Consider the following 24538-nt stretch of genomic DNA (forward strand, 5'->3'; position numbering starts at 1 on the left):
TGTTTAATTGATTTATTGATTGATTAGGTATTGGTCCCCCTACATATATTGTTACCATTTCAGTGTAAAACTCCTTGGGACAATGAACTAAAATTAGATTGATGAAGGTTGGTATTTATTTTTGACTTTAATTTCTTAGAAGTGGAAAAAGAGCAAAGTATATCTTCAGCAAGTATTTACTATGATAATAGTTTCTCCACAAGCCTCATTGCTAAAACATCTTGTATACCCACTGATTCCAAGAGAAGTTCCTTAAAAGAAGTGTGAATTAGTAACATCAGGCATGGATTTTATATGCCTTAATCCATGTAGACTTTATCACATACAGACCTTCAAAATTGACATTGACTAATATTCAGAATATTATACCTAGATTGGTGGTTACATGTCTTCAGTTTTGAAATTTATTCTTTCATAAACAGGTATGTGTGTACATAAGCTTTAGTGCTGTTTAGTTCATAAGTTTAATTCTTTGCAAACAAGCTATACAGTAGAAACTTTTCCTTTTCAGTGTGTCTTCCCATCTACTCTTTTCAGGACGTGAGATCATAGTCTTCAGCTTGCTTCTAAGCCAAAGGAACTCCATCAGTCCTGCTTGAACTCCTAGTCCCTTGTCTTTTATAAAGGTGGTTTTCTTCTTAGACTTAGAAAGGGAATTTATTCTCCCTCCTATCTTCATGGGGCTGTGCTTCACTCTTAGAAGGCTTTGCCAGCAGTTTCACTGATATTATTGGTAGTCCTCTTACCTTACAGGCTTCCGTAGCACCTCAAGCAGGCTTTTTTTAAATTGGCTTTGTTGTTAGTTTTAATGTACTCTAAATGAAAGAAACAAGTGCTGTAAATATGAACAGGCTGCAATAATATATAATTATACACACATATACAAAAAAGATTGACTTTCGTCTTGGATTTTAAAGTGGAACTCAACTGTGGAATCAAAACCAGCACTTTCATAGTGCATCTATGCAGTGCAATATTAATATTACCTATCGTTACATTGGACTGTGAGAATACATTATTGACATTGATATGTTCACATTTTCTGAATTTTCAATGTTTTCTGGAAAACTGTTCAGCGCTGTGCTGATGCACTGCAATAAATATAAGAAATATATAAATCACATAACACAAAGAAAACTCACTGACATTTGTAGCTGTTTTGACAGCATATGATATGTGACATTTTATACTATGTTTACATGTGTGGTGATCCTAATCAACAACTTTTTCTGAAGTACAGGGACCTCAAGTTGATAGTTTGCAGCCACACCTTTACCACTTTTTCAGACACATTGCAAACCACACCTTTCTGCAGGAGCCATGTCACAGTAACTGAAAATAAAGAAGGAGTAAGAAAACTTAACAACCCAAAATGCTAGATCTAGAAAAGCCAAAGAGCAGAGATGTAAAAACAGAAGAGCAACTGCATTGGGTCAGACCAAAGTTTCATCTAGCCTAGAATGTTATCTCTCACAGGTACTAACATTCAACACTCAGGGGAAAAAAAAAAACAGTGTAAGCATGTAGGGCTACTTCCCCCAAGTATTCTGTTAGCATCTAGTCGTTTGTAGTTTAGGGACTTTCTGATTTCTCTGTGTTTACTAGCCCTGAGAGAATTTTTTTCATTAATTAGTCCAGTCTCCACTGAAGCCTGTGTGAACTTTTAGCGTCCAAAATATCCCATTGCAAGGAGTTTCACAGCTTAACTACATTTTACATGAAGAATCATTTTGCCTTGCTTGTTCTGAACCTGCCATCCCTGAGCTTCTTTTGATACCCCCTACCTTCTGACAACTCATTACTGTCTTCAGCATTCAGATACTGTGGCAGTGGGCACTAGAAATTCCTAAGATAGATGAATGAGGTGTTTTATAATGACAATTGTTTTGATTTTTAACATCTGGAATCTAAAATCTATGTATACCCTGTCTTTGGGAGCAGATGTTCACTGTAGTTCCTTTCAATGTGTTTCTGTTTTTCTCTGGCATCCTACTGTAATGGATTAAAATAAGCAATTTGGCAACTACTCAGGCCTTTAAATAAACTTTAGTAAGTTGGAGAACCATTGCGTCTCTTGTGGCGCCAGACCAACAGCTATCTATACACAGTTCTTTTCCTCTTATGCAAGGATTGTTTGCCCCCTTTTTGTTTTTTAAAATCTTAGTTTATTTATTACTTTTTCAATAAACAAAATGCACAAGAATAATTTTGGCTTTTCTTTTTCTTTAGCAAAATTAGTAGGACTTTAAGCATAGTAAATGAAATCTAAAGTAGATTTTGCTTCTGATACGTTGTATCAAGAAAATAATTCTTTCTTGATTACTTTATTTGTTTTCAAATACTCCCTTATATTTTGTCAGGAGATGCTGGAATTGTGGTAGAACAATTCTGAGACGGATGAATCCAGGAAACATTTTGTAATTGACAGCTGCTGAAAGGAAAGAAAAAAAGCTTGACAGTCTAATCTGATTTCTCTATCATATAACCTGTCAACTACAGACGCTCATGACTTCTGGTTTGATTTGCAAATATTACAGTCAGTAACTGATTTCATCCCTATTTAGTTTGCGATTTTAATAGTTTTTGATAATTTTGTTCAGTTATGACCTCCATCATTTTTACCTCATTGTTTATAGCCGGTCAGTGTGAAGTATAAAATCTTAGAGCACTTAAAATATTTTTCAAGTTCTGGGCAGTTCATAATAATTAACAAGAAATGGAATCAGAAATGGGGAAATAGATTTTTGGTATTTTTGTCTTTTGAGACAGAGCTGTACAAGGGAAATGCATGATAGTCAACTGTGAGTATCAACAGAAATTTTTAACATTGGATACCTGGAATTTTACTTTTAATGTCAAGGGAAAAATGAGATGTTGTATTTATATTTCAGACATGAGCCCATCAAAGGGGTCTTACTTGAGAAAAATATGACTCTGTTTTCATAAATAGTGCAAGAAATTTTGCCATACATTAATAAGAAAAAAAAAGAAGCTATATTTGCATGTAAAAATAGTTCCTTCAAATTGTACTGACTTATCAGTAGTGGATCCTAGATCATGATAATTTAGGGGACTGCTTTTTGTTTGTCGCATTAGAAGCCCTCTCCTTTAGAACAAAATCAGGACCAAAAAGTCTTGAAATATATTGAGTCATAACTTGAAAATTCCATTTAGTCAGCCATGGCTGCTGAGCTGTATGTCAGCTGCAGCCAAGTCCCACGTTTCCTCCATGGTGTGCAGCTATACCATTGTCGTTAAGCTTATCTACTGTTCGGTGGAAATCAGATGGAAATTAACAGTGGGAGTGTGGTGAAGTAGAGAAAGATACTTGAATTAGACTTGTTAGGCACTTCTGCAAGTACAAGTAATAGGTGTGAAAAAAGATGATTGAGTCTGAATGTCATTTCAAGCTATGCCATTGCATAGCTACTGTTGCTGTTCCACAGAAGCTTCTTGTACAGAGTTCTAACAGCAAAGTTTGCTTTTACCAATGTGGTTTAGTGTGTTTTCATAGTAAATGAAGATTTTACTACACTGATATAAGCACAGGTTCTCCTGCATACTCTTATCCAAGCTACGAGTAGTTTGATGCTTTAGTATGGTAGTATTCTCAGAATAAAAAAGACCCCTAGTATAACTGTATCCTTACATGAATTTGTAACTACAATATAGTCTTTTCTGGTTGCAACTAATGAAGCCGTATGTGAAATATTTCTAGATTCTTTAGCTGTAATGTATTAATGGTCACAATTCCTGACATCTACAGTCTTTTAAGAGACTAAATAGTAATAAATATGATCAGCGAATGATGATATTGAATAATGGGTAAGTCAAGGCATCAAAAAGTCCTTCAGTTCTAGATATTGTAGATTCAATGGAACTTAAACTACATCTCTTGAAGTGTGTTCTTGTATTACTGAAGACAGCTGCTACATAATTAAGAATTACTGTTAATTATATTTTGATTCTATACAAAGTTGATCATGGAAAATTTGTTATGCCGTATATAGTAATTATCTCCCTTTTTTTTTTTTAAATTCTATAGTGTTTTGGCAGGATATAATGGTACTATCTTTGCGTATGGTCAGACAGGTAGTGGCAAAACTTTTACCATCACAGGAGGAGCAGAACGTTACAGTGATCGAGGCATCATTCCCAGGACTCTATCTTATATTTTTGATCAATTGCGGAAGGTATGGGACATTGTTTTCTGTTTATTTTTAATGTCTGGTTTACAAATACTTAACTATATTGCAAAAGGCTGTCTTTATTATGGTGTTAGAGGAAGCCCTAAAATTAATGCTGAAGAAAATACCTAACTTGACATGATATCTTATGCAAGAATACATTGCTAAGAGTTTTTGGTTACCTGGTTTCTTGCGATAGACTGAAAATAATGGACATCATTGGAGTGGGTTTTTGTAGTTCTAAAAACCGTGCTATTTGGTATGTTGGAATATTTGGAATGTATGTTGGTGCAACGTACATTGAGATCGTGTAATTGGTTTTCCTTGTCTTAACACTTATATTAGCTCCACTCTGGTTTTGTATTGTATGAATTGCATCACACACATCTCATACAAAAATTGCTCGGATTCCTATGTAAACAAACAACGTTGTATAAAACATGGGACATTACTTTCACTCTTCATAAGTTACCTAATTTATTTGTGCTTGACTGATGCTTGGGACAAAAAACCAAACAAACAACCCATAAAATAGTAAAATTAATATTAAGCATTTTAAAATATTCAGCTATTTATTTTGTCTAGTGCCTTTATTTTACCTAATGTTACTTACTAGATAGAATATATTATAGAATGATAATGATAAATACGTCTAATTACAATGAAAAGCAATTTTTAAAGTCAGTAATGCAAAGCCTTTAAGTATTTGAAAGAAAATAGATATCCATATTCATTTTCCTTTTCTACTGTTTTCCTTTTAACTCCAGTTATGCACTTATATGGAACGTTTTTATGTGTATATGGTATTTGTAATAAAAGTCTGATTCACTGAATATAGTTGGATAGAAACATTTAGACAAATTTCTTAACATAATTACACATGTATAACATATGAACAGGTAAAGATATAAATAGTAAAATGTCACAAACGTTTTTTATTATTATTATTGCTGTTATGAATTATCCCTAATGCATTCTTTCCAAAATGAAGAAAAAAGAAAATAAAATCCTTTGGTCTGTTTTTAAAACAGTATCATTACCTAAACACTAGTTAACAGTGACTAGAAAAACACTTTCAAAGGTAATAAACTGTATTCTGAAAACCAGTTTTGCATGTGCTTTACATCTGAAACTTATAGTGGAGAAACAGTCACTACGCCCATATAAGTATTGATTTGGCTTCACCGAAAGTTTGGGCAGTAGTAAATATTTGAAATAGTTATATGATTTCTCTGTCTCTTCCCTTTTTCCTCATCTTGCAGTATTTCTGAGTCTTACAGTTCTGTCCCAGTTATTTCTTAATTCTTTTCTGTTCACTTTTTAAATACTGCACAGAACATTTTCCTGCCCCTGACAGCTCAATGCAACTACTGTTTGAATACTAAATTTGACATAGCTTATAGGACAAAACACATCACTGCAATGTGGTAACTGACCTAAACCAAAGAGCTATAAACTTGCTTTTTAGGTGAATCCAGTGATGTAAAAATGAATGGTATATTTCAACAGCTCTAGCTGTGCCCTGCAGAAGTAGGGAGAGAAACAATACAAAGTCTCAATAGTTTTGCGATTACAAAAAAAAAAAAACCTTGCAGAAATCATAAGTGTAATTGTTGCACTTACTTACAAATTAATCAAGCTGATTTACAGATCATTGTACCCCACTGAATTTGAAGTCTTTTACTCTTTTACTTTGAATAAAAAAATCTGTGATGTTGCCTCCTGTGCAAAAAAAAATAAAGCCATCATGCCTGGCAGAAAGAGAATTGGCAGGATTTCAGAGAAGGAGAAAACTGACTGCAATGTAATTGCATGGTGGTTCTGGATCTACTGTGCCCCCAAAAAAGACACCTGAAACTTAATTTGGCAGCTTATTTATTTATTCTGTGTACAGAAAACATGGCATAAATTCAGCTTTACAGAAGGTAATAGCAACATTTAAAATACTACAACTACACTGTAATGTCTCAATGTCTAACGTCAATGATAGAAACAGAATAAATACAAATTATAAAACCCCCCAACTTTAACAGTCTTACCTCAACTGAAATATTCCTTATTATCTCCTTACATTACATTTTATAATAAGTAAATGGTAATTGTCAACTGAAATGCTTCAGGAAATCAAATAACATGTCAGCAACAAAATTTCTCATTGAATAGAGAAGTTAATTTTAAGTTAGTCATTCCAAATCTTAAGTCTTCTAACTTGTAACCTACAGGTTGGAAAGAAAGCTTAAGTAACATATCCTATTTGCCACATGTAAGAGGACTGTGAGAAACAACAATAACTAGATGATGATACTGTGATTGGCATTCCAGGTATAAGAACTTTTTTCTAGAGGAGGATATGTGTATGTGTGTTAGGTTATAACCAAAATATTGTATAATTATTTCAATTTAATATCTGTATGCAATGAAATGAGTGAATAAGTGAAAGCATGTGCTAGAGTAAGCACACTGCCGATTGTTCATTATGTTTACAAGAAATTTCATTTTATTTTAGCATTTGTAATACTGATATGAGTGAACACAGTCAATCATTCTGGTACTTTTGTAACTATAGCAGGCAAAAGTGAAGAGAGGAAGAGAGGAGTCTGGTATAATATATGTTTTGTCTCTTCATTTACTCCACCAAGCCTATGACTCATTTAAGATTAATCTTCACATGTTAACAAAGCTGTTTAATTAAACAAATTTAAATATTATTTGACATTAACGTCAATTGTTACATTGTACTTTTATACTTTGTCATTCATCTAATACAGGGTACCAATTCTTATTCATAAGGATTTATGTCTCAGTCACATGAACATGCCCTGTCTAAGTAAGGGTTAACAATATTAAGTAATTATCTTGGCCTTCAAAGTATGGCTTTGGCAGGTAAATGTACACAGCATATTGCAGGTGCATAAAAGCTTGCTCTTGTGGGAACGGAAATGAAAAAAAACCACCCACACGATCATGCTGTCTTAGACCTTCTGCTGCACTCGCATAACCCCATGGAGGACATTGGTCATGGAAAGTGAACAGGTTGACCTTGCAATTGCCAGCACCATACAGTGTCAACACACCAACATTCTTTTCTAGTGCTAATTATGTAATAAAAACAAAAAAGGATGAAAAATAACTAGTTTATTTGCCACCTTCTCAGCAGATACTTTCTGCAAAAATAAAAATATTTGTGTTTCCATTTTCAGACTGGGTTTTGGATCAAAAGCTCTACTTAGTTATGATCTTCTTGGTGTTTTATCTTTCCACATGCCTTTCTTTTCATACCTTTCCCTTCTTTCATTTCTTTATCTACAACTGTGCTTTGGAAAGTGCTGACAGAGCAGAGAAGAATCATCTGCCTCCTAACCCGAAGTAGGGTGGAACAGGAGAAAATGAATTCAGGGACACAAAATACAAGACTTTTGAAGCTCTTACTTGCACTGAGACAGTGCGATTTGAAACCAAGGAAACAAAACTTGTTACCCAAAATGAGAAGCAAATCAAGCCCTTTGTTTTTAATAACATCTCTTTTTAATTTATTGTTCAGAAATTCTCCTATTTCAATAGCTTCCTGTTTGAACAGTTCCTTACTACATTTTTTCTACCCATCTGCAGTGTATCTTTTTAAATGGCATCCCTTGAAATAGTGAACTGTCGTTATCAATAAAAAAAACATGGGAAACAACTATTCAATGAAAATCAAAAGTTCGTATCTCAAACTCTTTTGCAAAACAGCTGTAGTGGATTGGATTATTAAACTGCTACTGTGAGTGTGATATGAGTGCTTTCACAGTGGCTTCATCTGCTGAAAAGAAGTGACTAATTTTCTTTTATTTTGGAAATCATAGCCCATTATTTTGAGGTTTATGTTTGGATTTGGCTTTGGGGCAGGAGAAAATTCTGTCTGCAAAAACCAGTTGTGTTAAGTTACATTTTGGAAATGTATTATACATAAAAAATGAGGATTACAGAGAACAGCCGACATCATATACAGTGCTTAAATGTTATGATAGAGAGCAGAAAGCAATATGTCAGTGATGTTTCTAAATGAAGTAAATCTTTGATTTATTTTGTTGTTGTTGTTGTTTCTTGGTTTTTTTAAGCATAGTCTTTCTATACATAGTATGAGGGTTTACCTCTTTGTAATACCATTCTTCTTTTGTTGTAGAAGTGAAAAATGGCATGTTGTATGGTTCTGTAAGCAGGCTGCCATGTTCTAAGTGTATACAGACTTTTCTGGATATAAGGAACCAACAAAAGAACCCAGACTAAACTCATGGGCATGGTGGGGTTTGGGGGGGATTTTTGGTTTGGGGTTTTTTGTGTGTGTGTTTTTGATGGGGTTTTTTGTTGTTTGTTTTTTCCTTTTTTTTCTTGATCCTTTATACATATGGTAACAGAAAACATAAAAGTTTTACAAATTGAAAATGCAAACCATACCCAGGAGAAGAAAAAGAGACAGAGTGAGGAAGCAACATAAAAGCTGTAGTGATAAATTTGTCCTCTGGTCTACCTCTGACTTCTCTTTATAGCTCTTCCTTTTTTCTATTTTTTCTTTCTTTTCTTATCCAGGATAGCGGTAAAGTGTATACAACTCATGTTTCCTACTTAGAAATCTACAATGAATGTGGTTATGATTTGCTGGACCCAAGACATGAGGCCTCCAGATTGGAAGATTTGCCGTGAGTAACAAAACTACAGAGAATCATCAAAAATAGCAACAGAAATAATTTTCAGATGCCCTGTTGCATTGTTTGGGGAATTTTTGAAACTGTGCTACTGATCTCAGTGTTAACTCAAAATACTTTGTTTTCTCAGTTTTATCAACCTTGTCTATAAGTTTTCTCTTATTTTATATGTATAGAGGCTAGGGAAACTAGATGGGACTAACTGAAGGTGAAAGTTTTAAAAACATATATTGATATTATGCAGAAGAGACCTACTGCAGCCACTGAAAACAAAAGAGAAGGTATACTTGTTTTTCTCATGCCAGCCTGTCTCTTTATATGGTATGCACATGTGTATGTGGCAGACACATATGTAACAGGCAGTATTTCCTTGCAACAGTAGGGATAAAAACTCCCTGCTTCTATTTGGGCCTTTTCCTTCAAGGACAATTATTTTTCTAGAGTAAACAATTATGAAATAAGGTAAGTAGCAGATAGAAAAGGCCACAAGGCACTCCGAAGGACAATATATTTACTTCAGAATCGATGATTGTTGTAGTAGTTTTCATTGAGACACCAGCATCATCTAATACTTGGAGAAGGGTAATAGATAAAGATTTGTAGTTCATGAACACATAAGCTTCGTGAAGTTAAAGTTCTTATAATTTATAGGAAATTCAAACCCTAGTTTCTAGGTTTCTTCTGAAAACCTAGTTTATAGTCTGTGTTATTCTTAAAATAACTCAGCAAAGACTAAATATGTGTAAACAAGTAAGTTGTTGAATGCTTTGATTTGCACATGCCCTGAAATAACGCTGGGAACCATAAACTTTCTCGCTCAACATGATGGTGGATGTAAATAGCAATTAAGTTGCTGCTGGTACAAGAGCAGGAAATGTACTGAAAACTGCCAAAGGAGCAATAACAGAAAACCAATAGAATTTTATATCAAAATAGCTAATTATGTTATTAATATATTAAGCACATTTTATTTTTAAAAAAGTTTTCCAAGTTGTGTTAAAATCTAGCTTTAGTTTTCTATACAATATGTGGTATCTAGAACATATATCTACAAACAACTTTCAAGACTTATCTTCATGAAACAAGCTAGTCTAGAGATAAGGAGGGCAGCAGTCAAACTCAAAGCATGAGACTGGGCTGTAAGTTGGTCTCATTGCTTTGCTTTCTTCATCTGTAAAATGGAACTAAATTTTATCACTTTATGACACATTGATGCTGTGAGGACTGTATGTATTTACTGATGTCTTTCATGGTAAAGTTTAGGAATTTAGTTTGATTTATTATCTGCTGCTTGTGTTATGCAGAGAAAAATTTTAAATCGGAGACTAATTTGGATAATAATTTAATTTTTGTGCCCATTTTTATAGGTGCAGATTTTTTTCACAGTTGTGTGTAAAAAACAGTCTGTTACACTTTTATTCAGCTTATTAAAGTTAATGCTATTAAGTTATTCAAGTTTATTGAATTATTAATGTCATTTATTAAGTTATTTGCAATATTTTATTTGAACTCATTCCATTTATTCATGTTATTAGATTGAATTTATTGAATTGAACTAAATTGAATTTGATTAATATAATTGCAACTTTATTTGAAACAGTTATTTGGGGGTCATATGCCCTGGAAAATATGTCACCTTTTAAAACTAGGTTCTGAATGTTTACTAAGAGTCATGAATTTTAGAATCTCGAAATTGGTTTATGTATGGTGATTTAATTAAACTAAAGAACAACCCCTTATTAGGTATTAGTCTATTTTAAAAAAGTGAAAGTTGACAGATAATTTGATTGTGAATCAGGTATGAAGCACACTGGGATAATCATAATTACCTGTAAACTTATGTAGTGTCTACTATTGCAGGATGGGTTTTAGTGAGATAATAAATTTTTCTCTGCAGAGTAACTAATCTTAGTAAGTGCTTAATGGTTTTACTGTTCATGGTCATTATTGTTTCTAGTATATAATTTGTCAAAAAAATATGTACTGTACACTAAAACTATACCTTCACCACTCATTTAGCACTGTATAAAAGTATTTACTTAATAAAATATTTTTGTTTATTTTTTAAGATAATAATGTAGGGACTCAAAATTTAAAAATATGTAGTGAAATTCTGAACTAAAAAGGGAGTACAGACTGCAGGACAAGGTAGTTGCATGATTAACTTTATTTTAGTTACTTGGCTAATTTTTGTAAATGACAAAGTAAGTAGTAGTTACATGTAAAGTAAAAAGTAGTCACCTATTTTAAAATATATCAGGTGTTTATTACCTAATATATATTTCATTTTTCTGATAATTTAATATGCCTAACACCTTTTAATGTTTTAGTGGTAGTAAGCAAGGTACAGAATAATCTAACTTCCTCAAGTTTGTTTGAAAGCATACATTTAATGAGAATATTAAAAAGAACATGTGGGTTTTTTGTACTTTAAAAGGGTCATATTATGCATAATTTCCTGTTGAACTCCCCAGTGGATCATCAAGGTTTTAAGCACCATACAAAGCCAGATGCAGGTTTTCTATGCTTGGGTAAATATTAGCAGTCTGCACTGATATTCTCCCAAGAATATAAGATGGACAAGAAAAGCGTTGAAGAAATGTGTCATTTTAGAAAAGTAAACAAAGGATTAGTTAGCCTTGTAAAGTGTGCAGATTATTTTGGAACAGTATTGTTATCCATATTCCTGCAAAAGAAGGGGATGCAATTTGATTCAAAGATACGTACTTCTGCCTAGCAAACTTATGTTAATGAGTTTACATTATCAGTTTAATGGAAGGAATAAACACAGAGTGATGGCATTCAGGTAACAGAAGTTATGAAAAGCACACAACAGCCTTGTTGATACTACTTGAAAAATGAGACATTAAAATTGTATTTTATGTTTAAGGCAAAGTGAATAATAAAAATTTTAAAAATTGCCCATTGCATCTAATCATTGCATGATTAGATTTGGAATCCTAGCTGCTGAAGCCAGTATTTTGTGTGTAGCCATCCTTTGTATACTCTGTAAACTATTAAATTTTCATCTTAATACTGCTTAATGATTTCATTAGGGTCTGCCAGATAAGAAGGGAAGATAGTCTCACAAAAAATCACTACTTTTCAGGAAATCCTGAAAAATGTGTAAATGTAGTTCATATATATATATATGTGTGTCTGTCTATAGGTATACATATATGGATTCATGTATAGAATTACATAATTATTTATGTATGCATATGTAGAGATATGTATGCATATATAAATAAATATGTATCATGTTTCTAATAAGTACAAATATTTATACATCAACTAAATTTGGTTTTGAAATCCCATTGGACTTTTATTTTCACAGAAAAAAAAACCAGTTTTCATAATGTTTAGTTGTAATGATATTACATGTAGCCCATAGAAGATATCAATTGATATACCTTAATGCTTCATATACAATATGCCTTATGTTTTGCTTATGCAAAGCTGACAGTATTTTAATTTTGTGACACTGTAGCTGAAACACAGCACATGCAGATGCACATACATTTGAAGAATCTTATTTATTAGAATGCAAAAAATTAATTTAATATTGACAATCTAATTCTGTAACTGTAGAGAGTTCCATGTTTATACAAGGATATTATGATTGTTTTTGAACATATAAAAAGTATAAGACTATTGATATAAAATATAGCTGGTAGAAGACTATTTGAATTCTTACTGCCATCTCTTGTTTTCATAAAAGATTTGCAGGACTGTTCAAATTAGGAAAATTTTTCTGAAGCTCTTCATTTACTCTGAGGTTGTGCAAGATGCTTTCTCCTCTAACAGGTTCTCTGTTGTACAGTGTATTTGTAATTTATATAACTCCATGATACCGAATCAAACCAATTTCATTTAGTTATAACCTACCAGTACAAACTCTTCCTAACTAGTTTGTATTATTTATTAAGAACTAAGAATTTTCTTGGCACTGAATGGTAACACAAAAATAAAGACTGAGGTTGTAGAACTATTAGTCATAGATTAATTCAGGACAACTGATAAATTACTGGTTTACCTGTCCAAACTGTGGCAGGTGACACTTTGCATGTGAAGGCAAACCAAAATTAATGCTTTTTTACCTTAAAATGTCAGGTTTTAAACTGCAGTAGTTGAGAAGCGACTTCACAGAGAGCTTAGACAACCATTAATCAGGAGTGATGTGGCTGGGGGGAAAATGTAATCTAAACTGCCAGCCAGCATAAGTGATTCCCTATTTTTGTGTGAAGATTCTTTAAAGTCCTCTTTGATAGGGAAAAGTATAAGATTTAGTATGATGTTGGCTGACTTAAAAAAAAAACAAAACCCAACAAAAAAAACAACAAAAAAACCCACCAAAAAACCCCAACAAAACAAAGCCAAAACAGCTTATGCTCCAGAAATATGAAGTTTATTTGAACTATAGATTAAGTGAACTCAATTCCATAAAAAGAAAGACACTTTAAGCTAAGAGCCAATTAACTTCAAACATCAACAATGATACCTATATCAATATATATTAGTAACATGCAGAACTGTTATGTTCCATGGTCAGTGTAAAATATTTTCATTTTTACAAAAATCTGTAACTGAATGTTGGTTAACTACCTCAAATGAGTTTATTCTCTAAACCAACTAGTGTAATAATTCCTGTGCTGCTTAACAAAGAAGAAGAAAAAAGGAAAAAAAAAAGTCTGAAGGAATAATTTTCAGCATGTAGGAAATATATTTTATTCAGTTTGATTTTTTTGATGCAAATACACCTGTTGCCTATCTACAGGCTCAACAGTGTTAATGTCAGCCCTTCTCCTTTTCAGTGGCTGTACCAACTATGTAATCTAGAAACTGGCCACCATCCACAGATCTTCAAGACCTATATTTTCAGTGTTCTGAGAATCACCAGTGGTTTAAAATTTCTAAGGCTAATAATAATAGCTCACACTTTTCATATGAAATACATTCTTTCAAAATGAAGAGTGTTCAGTGTAAGTGTTACCACTGAATACAATAGATTAGGATAATCTTAAGGTTTGTAAACTTAAGCTTTTCTGTTTGTTAATGGGAAGACAGCTGACAACTGTCCTGAATCATTGCTTCAAAGATTATGTTTTGTTCATTACATTTCAAACAAATCACTCTAAATGTGTAAAATAACTTCAGCATACATTATATATTGTTTATGCCCATCCAGATTTTATGTTGATTTATTTGCTGAAAACCGGTAGGAAGAAGTCAGTGAAACTTTTCTAAGGTGACTTTTCTAAAGGCATCGGATGAGTAAATTAATTCAGTTTAGATTATTGCTGTGCTGTTCAAGGCAACTCTGCTTTTGAATATCAAAGTATTATTTAACAGACGTATTTTTGCGAGTGAGTTTGTTACAGTTGCCCACAAATTCTAACAGATCTTATATGTTTCTTCGTACATGAACTACCAATCTCATTGTTTCAGTTCTAACTCCTTGTTCTGCAAGGCGGGGTGTGGGGGAGAGAGAGCTGGTGCAGGGCACTTTCCGGACCTCAGTAAGAAAGGCCCAGCAATAAATGGCTTAATAAGGTAACTGCTTTAATAAGACAGAATAAGAAGAGGAATATAGATGGCAAGTAAATCTTACATCCCATCAGATGCTGGGCACCCCTCATTCATGCAGCATCGGATGGAGCCTGAACGGATTTCCCCATGGCGCGCTGCGCAGAGCAGGATGGATCCTGTCCGTGGAGAGCAGCTCTCCCTTTTAGTCATTTGAGCTATTATATAATTTCCTTACAAGAAAACAGGTCCATTTCTAAAGGGTGTTCTCATGAGAACTTCTTGCGGCATTTTTTGATAAAGGCAAGGCCACGCAAGTGGTGTGATGACCAGGTGGCAGCTGCCTGCAGGCTCTTCTGTTACAATGACCTGGCTGAATTTATCCTGCAGCCAAGGGGTCTGTGCCATAAGACACATGCCTGAATGCCATGCTGTGTGTGCAGCACAGCACAGGCTACGCCTGCATCGGTTAACTGTTACGTGGATCACTAACACCTAAATATGCAGCAGTCTCTCAGTCAGTATCAATACACTGCTATGTCCATAAAGTGTAGAACAAGCAAACTGTGTTTTTCTTGTCTCACGTGTAGAACTCATTGGAGACAGTGGGAAGGATTTCCTATCACAATATGATGTGTCACGAGAACAGTCTGCAACCAATACTTACTTATCTCGTAGTTCTGTCATGTCTCACAAGCTAAGGAGTTTATGCTTGAGGAATGGAAAATCAAATCTTTGTGCTATTGAAAGCTGTGCTGGTGCTTGAATAACTTTGTAACCTTGCCTCTTGAATCAGTGTTGACTTTGTCCTCTGAGGTGGTATTCAGGGAGCTATACTTGTGAAAGATTATTTTTTTTGGATGATCTGTAACAGAATGGCCATTCCTTCTTAAAACCTAAAGCTCCTTGCAACTTTACACAAAGATTAGTTGTAGCTATCCATTAGTTTATTCTGTTCTTCAGGACAGGCTCCAAGATGCATGCTTGCTGCTTTTCTGTTTTATCCTTTACCTAAATTTATTATTGGCTGTATTGTCTCCTCCTCATGCTGAAGTAGTATCCCTATATTCTGCTAATGTATTGTCATAGAAGGTATGTATCCTCATATAATACTTGCTTACATTATTATGATTATTTTTTAAATGTTTATAAAGTTTTTTACATTATTTTGGATTTCTTAAATTCTAAGCCCTAGGGACAGATATAATCATAGGAAACTTGATTTGTAAAATTGTCATTTGTTTTCCAAAATCTTTTAAGGTTTTTTAAATTTATACTACACAAATTAATGAGATAGTATTAATTAATCAAAGGAAGCTTTAACTTCATTGTTTGCCAGTAACAGCAATTTCATAAATGAAAGCATTAAATGTATAAGGCTGTCTTGCATTAATGGTAGCTCAGTTGGTCCAGGAAAGGGCCTGAGTTAATAACAGTATAAAAAAGGCTGATCCCATCCTACAGGTTTCCTAGTCAGCTATAAATTCCATCCATTAAGCCAAATGGAAAAGATTCTTTGTTTATAAAGAAAACAAAACCTTGTCTCTGCCTTCTTTCAGTCATTATGGATAACTTAACAGAGTTTTCCACTCCAAGATCCAAGTTCAGGCTATGAAATTTAAAGATTTCACTATTATAATGTTCTATATAAATCTATTATCATATTATACAGTAACTTTGTAGCACTATAAAATAAATAATTTTGTTGTCACTTTGGAACATATCTTTCTGAGGAAGTTTTGACAGATGCCTCTTAAGACGTGCAAATTTACACCTTCATCTGGAAATCCTCCTAATAGCTGCAAGGCCACTGTATAGGAGGCTGTCACTGGTTTGCGATGTCCCCACTGTCTTATATAATAATCCTCCAGAGCTTTTCATCCAAACTAATATCTTTCTTGTCTGGAAATTATTTTGTTTGTGCTCTGAATGGGGGAAGCAGAGTTTCGTGACTGTGCTAGTGCTGTCTTACGTAGAGTAAGGCACAAAAATAAGGCTATAAGTAGGAGGCAATTGTACTTGGAAAAACAATTGTTATTACTACTAATGAAGCATTGTGCGTACTTTTACATGTATTTTTTTCTTTAAAATAGTGAGTGTATTGAAATGTGTTCAAACTATTTCTGTATATCCATAACAATGTTTTGACCATCAGAGGGTAAACTACTTCCCTAATACTTAAGAGCAATACTATGGAATGCTATTTAGTTCCTCGATTTGATTCTGTCAATTTTGTGGGAAAAAAAGACAAGCAAAGCAGAACAAAAGCCAACCTGTGTGGTTTTGAAGCAGCTTGGAATAATTAACATGCAAGAATTATCTGGAGATAAAAACTCAAGCCCCATACTCCCTCTTGTGGTTAACCTCGAAGAACATGGAAAAAAATATATATACACATACATTTACAAATACGTGTATGTGTATATATAAAGAATTATCTATTCTTACAGGGAAAAAAACACCTGTTTTTAAAAAAAACCCCAAACTTCTAACTTTTAAAAAAGTTCCAATTTGCTTGTTGTAAGTTGTCTCAGAACATGTAATTCGCCCTGAAGGACATGCCATTCATCCTCAGAATTAATGTACTTCAATTTTAATAAAGTCTTCACTCTGGAAGTTTTCCAAATCCAATGATGCAATTGCCTGGCTTCCATATTGGATACCATAGAATGTCCTAACTGAGGAGACCCTAATGGCTACTCAGTAAAGCCAATAAAGTTTAACTCTCAGTAACCTGATCAAAAGAAGAAATTCTTATGTAGAAGGTCTATTTAGAGAAGTGAAAAGGAGTTTCAGTAATATTTAGTAGCTCTCCTAGAGCTTTTGCCATATCCTTTCTTCTTCCATCTAACTTCCTTTTTCTGAACTTTAAGGCTTAAAGGAAGTACAACTAAGAACATTTCTAATCTCAGTGGAAATAAATATAATCATTCTGTTTGCTTGCTTTTAATTAAAGAAAGGGATCATTTACATTTGTAGTTATTACCATTTTAGAATAATGAAAAGAGAATAATCTTGACAAATGCGAAGTTATTAAAACATGTTGGCTACAGATGTGTTAATTCTGAAATATTCTATGCCTATTTGTTCATCAGGATTATGGTATGCTTTATGTATCATTTGTGCTTAAATAGATGTGGTAATGGCAAACAAACCCCTACTTATTTGTGATGATTCATCTAACCTCTTGCTCTTGAGATTTTGTTATATCTCACTAAAAAAAATCCCAAAGATTTCTCTAATAGTTATAGTTTTTATATATTCCTTTTCTTTGTGGAGGTTTATAATAAAGGAGTAAAAAGGAGGTGGCAGACAGTAAAAAAAAAAATTAACATGCATTGTTTTACTCTTCATGTTTTTAGTTCTTTTATTATGATTGGGTTTGAGTTTTTGATGTTACCTTTTAGGTGCAATTGAAATGAAAGTATGGAATAAAGATCACCTTACAACAATTCTAGTTTTCACTTTGTTTTTTTTTTCCCCATGTAGAAAAGTGACAATAATGGAAGACCCTGATCAGAACATTCATCTGAAGAACTTGTCTCTTCAGCAAGCAACCAATGAAGAGGAAGCCTTAAACTTACTCTTCTTGGGAGACACCAACAGAATGATTGCTGAGGTGAGGATTGCTGCTACACATCTTACTTGCCATCACCAGAGTTAAAATGGTCATAAACTTCTCCACATAGGATAAGATAGATATTTTCAAAGTCCTTGGAGATAAATGAGTAAGTATCTTCTTTCTGAGTGTATTTCCACAGTGAAATTAAATGAGCATTTCTCTGATTTATAGCTTTCACTTTGCAAAGAGCTTTCTGTTTGTCCTTAGTGAAGCTGATTGGTGGTTGTTGATGTCATAACTTACTGCAGTTAAAATAAGTAAGAAAAAAGAATTTTCTCATAAACCATAGACTGACTTTTGAATGTGATATGTATCAACATACATACACATTTAAAGATTAGAAAACATGGCCTTACAAAGCATTGTCAAACATTCCCACAGAAGTACTGTATTGCCTTTGAAGTAGTTACAGTAAGAGTTAGCAGTCCCCTCTTTTTTTCTTCTTATTGCATAAACATGTGGTCTTATGTATAAAAAAACAAATGGTAGTGCGAAGCACATTCAAAATAAATATTTGCCAATATGCAAAGACAAGGGTGTTTTTACTGATTCTGGAAAGTTCAAATGAAATGTTTCCCTGTCCAGTTAATAAAATTCCTTATCTTCATACTTGGGAATGGAATGTAAATATAAAAAGTGTATTGTATAATGTGAGCACTGTCAGTGTGTCTTTACCACAACACAGCTAATTCTATTTTAGAAATTTGTGGGTTTTCTTCATCTGTCTGACCAAAAAGATAAATAATAAATCAATGAGGAGAAAGACATTTAAAGTATATGAAATTGTCAAGTAGCTCTCTGTTCCTGCTGGCTGACCATGTAAACCTGGGCACAGGGGAGGAAGTGTTAAATTACAAAATGTAAATAGGCAAAAAACTTTCTCAAGGGAGACTATTTCAGCAGTGACATTTTGAGAGGCAAAAAGACGTTAAGGCAAGAGATAATCAAGCTGTACTTAAGGGCTGTTAGTAAATATGAATGTTGAGGCAAGGAACTGTTTGATGATATTGAAATGGAAAAATTGATACAACTTAGAGGAGAGGAACTTGAAAAAGTGTAATAGAGGAGATAAAAAGATTATATTGAGTTCAGAAGCCTGAAAAGCTATTATGATAGTTGGTAATGAAAACAGAAACTTCATTGTATAGAAAAAGATCTTCAGGAAATCTCTGATCAGTTTGGAGGAGCTGCGTAAGAAAATGAGACAGAGTATTTAAAGAATGGTATGCTGCTGGCTGACAGGGTCATAAATCAGCAATTGTAAAGGGCAATTGAGTTACATATTTGGAAAATGTTGCCTGAAGAGAAAATATATCCCCAACACTGAAAGTCATGAACAAATAATAGGACTAATGAAGATGGTAAATCATTAAAGGTCAAGATGAGCTCAGTAAAACTAAAAGAATATTCTTAATGGGTCAGACCAAAGAGGTGTCTGCTCCAGTTTCCTGTTTTAAACAATGGCCAATAGCAAATAGGTAGAGATCAGTAAAAGATAAACCAAGTAAATAATACTTTTAAAAAAAAAAAAATCTCCTTATCTTCATTAGTTTGTGTTACAGACTATTTATAGCTAATAATTTTTGTTGTATTTTTTCTTTACATAAATTTGCCCAGATGCTTTTTTTCAACCTCTGTAAATTTTTATCGTAAATCTCATGTTACACCAAGTTCCATGACTTAGCTGTGTTGTGTGAAGAAAAATCTCCTTTAGCTAATTTTTTAATCTACAACTTGGTAGTTTTATGTGGGGCATGCTAGTACTTGCTAGAAAACATAAGAATAGACATGAGAATGTGTGGGACTCCAACAATAAAGAATTCACTAATCTGACTGGCTTGGGTTACCAAATGCTATGCCATCGTCACTTTTGCTGCTTTTGCCACAGCAAGAGCTTTTTGTTATATAAATACTTTAAAGTTATTGTTTCATTGGTCTTTAATGAAGAGTACTTAAAAGAAAAAAAATGCAGAGAATACGTGCTTGGAATAACTACCACCCATTGCAGCAATATTCACTTTGCTTAGTCTGAATGCTAATATGATTCCATAAACTTTAAATGAAGTGGGTTTCGTTGTAGAAGTTTTATTTATGTAGTTATCACATTCATTGTTTCTTTGCAATTGCAGCAGGTACATTGCAGTACAGTTCAGTGAGCCTACTGAGTGCTGCTTCCTCTTAGGCATTACAGAATTTATCACCCGTTATCATCTGGCATTTTTGGCTTTAAGTGACTGTGTTTGCAGAAATGAGGGTTTAATGTAGAGGTCTAGGGAAGAGGACTTATGATTATCAACCATAAACTCTTCTCCAGAGATCCATATTTTTAAACATTAATTGAATTATGATAACACTTCCTGACCTCAAGAAAAGATTAGGACCTTGTTTGAGTAAACTTTAAAAGACACAAGATGAATAAACTTAAATAGAAAAGAACGTAAAAGAAATGCTTGATTTATGTTTTTTAATGATAAAGAGTTTGGCTATGGAAAAATGAAGATGACTGTCACGGTTCACATATGAAATCTGTGGCAGAACTGCAGCCACTAAAATTGCAATCTAATGCTTTACCCCTGAGATAACCCTTCTTTGAAGAGTTGAAGGACCATTTTGAAAATAAGAATGACAATTTAATTTCTGCAATGCCTCTGCTAGTGGAGTCTAACTTGTGATTTGAGTGCTACATTTTGGCCTCACCAGTGACTGTGTGGTGCAACTGCTGACTAGACCAATTTGTTGTGAATGAGTCATTTAGGCCGCTTAAAGAATCACCATCGAGGATATTGGCAAAAGCGATTTTAATAGAAGTTTATAAAAATGCGACTTAGCAGAATTTGATGGCAAGGTCCACTCTATTACTTACCAAAACATACAAAGGAAAATCAAATTAGAATCAGATTAGAATCAAATTAGAATGATTTATACAGAGAGACTGGAGAAACAAAAGGATAAAGAGGACCCTCCTGTTGAATCACGAGGTTCAGAATGGACCCTCTTGCTTTCTAAACTTCTCAGCGAGGAGCGTAGGTGCGGCTGAATCCAGACTTAGTCTCAGACTTGGTCAACTGTTTGTATCTAAAGGAAAGGAAGGGTACAAGAGACAAAGAAATCCTCCCACCGAGTCACAAGGTTCAGAGAAGACAGGCTAGGTCCACTCCTAGTCCCAGACTTGGACAACGGTTTATGTCTAGTGGAAGAGATACAAAGAGTAGGGAAGACCCTCCCGTTGAGTCACGAGGTTCAGCGTAGACCCCCTTGCTTTCTGAACTCCTTCTCAGAGAGGAGTCTAGGTATGGCTGGGTCTAATCCTAGTCTGAGACTTGGTCAACAGTTTATATCTAAAGGATTATATGTATTTAGCAGCAATCTAAGGTTCATTCACAGTTTAAGGTAAATTGTAAGATTTTAGCAACACTTAATCGTGGATTAGTTTAACATTTGCCAAGTGAGTTAATAGAATTTACTACAATCACAACAGTGGCTTGATTACAGATTTGGAATAATAATACTATATTTGCTATTGAATATTCAAATTGATTCACGCACACATACAGACACAAAGTTTTATATATATATAGAGTTATATATATATATATAAAGGTATACCTGTTAAAAATTCCCCTCGAGTTCCATGAAATATTAATTTCAAATGTCTCAGCATTTCTCAACAGGTGAGGGTTGAGCCTCGAGGAGGAGAGGGTTTCAGCCCAGGTCCCGTTGCCAGCTTTCGGTGGCAGTCCTCCGAATTTCACAAGCTGGAGAGTTCGTGAAACTCTGAGAGCCACTCCACTCAGAGGGAGATGCTGGTTGCAGCCCGCTGCAGTCCAGGAGAGTTCAAAGGGTCTCACTTGGGACTGCTGTTTATAGGTTCATAAGATGATTAGCTTTAGTCATCAGCAATTTACTGGAAAGTTACTGGAATTCCAGTAACACTGGTACCGTTCCACTTGGGCTACAGTCCAGGTAAGGGATGTTCCAAGGCTGTCAGGGGATGACTGATTATTCCTGCTCTCGTTACCCACCTCAAGTTGGGTAACAGGAGTGTTTGGTATGGTCAGTGCTGTTCCCCACCTTAGCCATGCAAGAATTCCTGGTACGGTCAAGGGACGCTTAACTGCCCAACTCATTGTGCAAAGGCCAGGGCCTAGCTGGAATTCCTGAGATCATAGAGTGGCCCAGGAAGGGGGAGGAAGGAATGCACCACCACACTGTGCTAAAAAGGAAGTGATCATAATATTAGAAGCATTCTATAGTCTACATTAATTCATTCATTAAATGTCAGAACCTAAGGGAAAGTTTTTAACTGAGTACTTCTTTCCCACACATAACTATATAGCTCATGAGAAGGAAAAAAGAGGAAGCTAATCTAATTTGTGCAGTATTGGTTTATAGGTCAGTATAGGGCCAATCCTTTGCTCTAGTTTTGATATGTGCTACAAGTTGTGGAAATGGTAAGATGGGAGACATCTGTGCACAAACAATTTATAATGTAAAAATCCAAATAGGAATTTTTTGTCTCTTACATTTTACCCGGGAGAAATGGGCAGAGAACAAACCCAAAAAACTTACTCTTTTGTTGGCAGCTCTTCCAACTGTAAGGGCTATATTTTTGTTTGTCTTTTTTGTTTTTCGCATAAAACAGAGTTTCTTGTTACATTTGAATGCATAAGAAATTCAGCAACAGGCTATAAAAATAATCTGAATCTATTTTTTGTATTTTAATTTTTTAAGCCAACTTTATGATTTAGGTATCTCAAATACATGCAAACAAAGGATTCCAAAATCTAATTTGCACATATGTCACAGGTGGTAGCAGAAGCATCTAAAAAAGCTCCTGTACAGAAATAAGTGTTTGGCCATTTGGCTAGTGTTCACAAACCATTTTATTTTGATAGATTTGCTATTAATATGTCTTCAGCGGAAGTGGTCTTTTCTAAATTCTTGTGATGGGAATCTCTTGTGATCACTGTCCTTTGAAATAGTAGAGCCTGAACCTCTATGATTTAGAGAATTCTTAGTCCTTTTTTAGTATTTTTCTTAAAATAGCAGAGTAAGGTAGACCCAGTAGCCTCCCAAGGGCATGCATCAATTTCAAAACTGTAAAAAATTTATGTGAGAATGATATGTCTGAACACTGCAGGTACATGTACATTTAGCATTTGTTTTCCCTCTAATGAAAAATTCCTTCATTTTAATAAGGAAGGAAATGTTTTAGTGCATGTTTTATAATACTTCATTGTTTAAATTTGGAAGACAGTGCATACTACACAGAATTTGTTTCATCATTTAAAATGTTTGAAGTACACATGGGGCAAGCAGTAAGCTTTTGGCAATGTTTAAATATGTTTATTTCAAGAAAGAATGAAACTTTGAAACATTTAAAGAGAGCTGTGGGGACTAACTTGTGACCTCTGAATTGGACTCATTCCCTTTGTATTTATTTTTATTGTCCCTTAATATTCTCTTGCATATATTTAGAAAGCCACTGGTAGTGTTTGAATGCAGGTTTTTTTGGATTAAATATGAAAAATAGGATTTGAATGTGTGAACACAAGATTAAATGACATTTTTGCCAAGAAGACGTTATCCATGTTAGAGCTACATTCCAGAATGATTACAACTTTCTGCTTTCCTAGGTTCTTCATTGGTGTCAATTTTTAATCTATTTCCACTCTGACAAACCTGTTTTATAGTATCATTAGCACCAAATGGCATCATCATTTCAGCACAGGTACTTTCAGCTCCATGTGTGGTAAAACAATCACCAGTCATATGAACTACTTTGAATAGTCCTTAAAGTGCTTTGGCGTTTATATGGATAAAAGGCACTGTATAACATAAAGTTTAATAATACTCTCCTCAGGGAATATTAATTATTTTAAAAATTATCTCAGTTACCATGATCTAACTGTGAAACTGTACTTGTAGTAAATATGGAAAGGTAAAGTATTGCTTTTAGAAATCAGGGAAGTGTCAGATTGAACTTATTCTGATCCTTATATTTTCATAGTAAAAAATTTACAATTTCAACTGTGTCGAGTGTACCTAAGTACACCTGAAGAGCCCCTTCACTTGTACTATATTAATCAGAAAGGAAACTAAAGATATATTAAGGTCTCACTCATCTACCAGATATAAAGGCAGGAACCTCCTATTCTTCAACTTACATACCCTTCAATATAGCATGGTTCTGTTGGAAATGGTGGAGTTTATATTAATTAGACAGATATATCCACTGTTTTTCAACAAAGAACCTCTCCTCCTTCAGCCTTGCAGAGACTTATGATGTTCTGTGCTATAAACCAACAATGTGAAAACACCAGAATATTCTAAGCATGAATTTCAACGAGAAAAACAAACTGTGTTAAATTGCTTTGTTATCATTCTTGTAGGACACAATGGCTCTTTTCTTACCATCTGAACTGTGAAATGACTAAAGCTGTCAGAACTTCTTCCTGCAGGTATCCATCTGATTGTAGCTTGAGATTGGAGAAAATCAATCTGATATCAACCTATGCTAT

General features: G+C 34.0%; 1 protein-coding gene across 1 annotated transcript in view; it reads left to right on the forward strand.

The window, feature by feature from the left end:
• Positions 1-24538, forward strand: part of KIF6 (kinesin family member 6) — a 173044-nt gene that overhangs the window by 16029 nt on the left and 132477 nt on the right. The window contains 3 exon segments of the mRNA XM_059835476.1: positions 4046-4193; positions 8754-8863; positions 17885-18014. Of these exon segments, the coding sequence (XP_059691459.1) occupies positions 4046-4193; positions 8754-8863; positions 17885-18014 (388 nt within the window).

Source organism: Gavia stellata, chromosome 2, assembly GCF_030936135.1.
Source record: "Gavia stellata isolate bGavSte3 chromosome 2, bGavSte3.hap2, whole genome shotgun sequence".
NCBI classification, from domain to species: domain Eukaryota; kingdom Metazoa; phylum Chordata; class Aves; order Gaviiformes; family Gaviidae; genus Gavia; species Gavia stellata.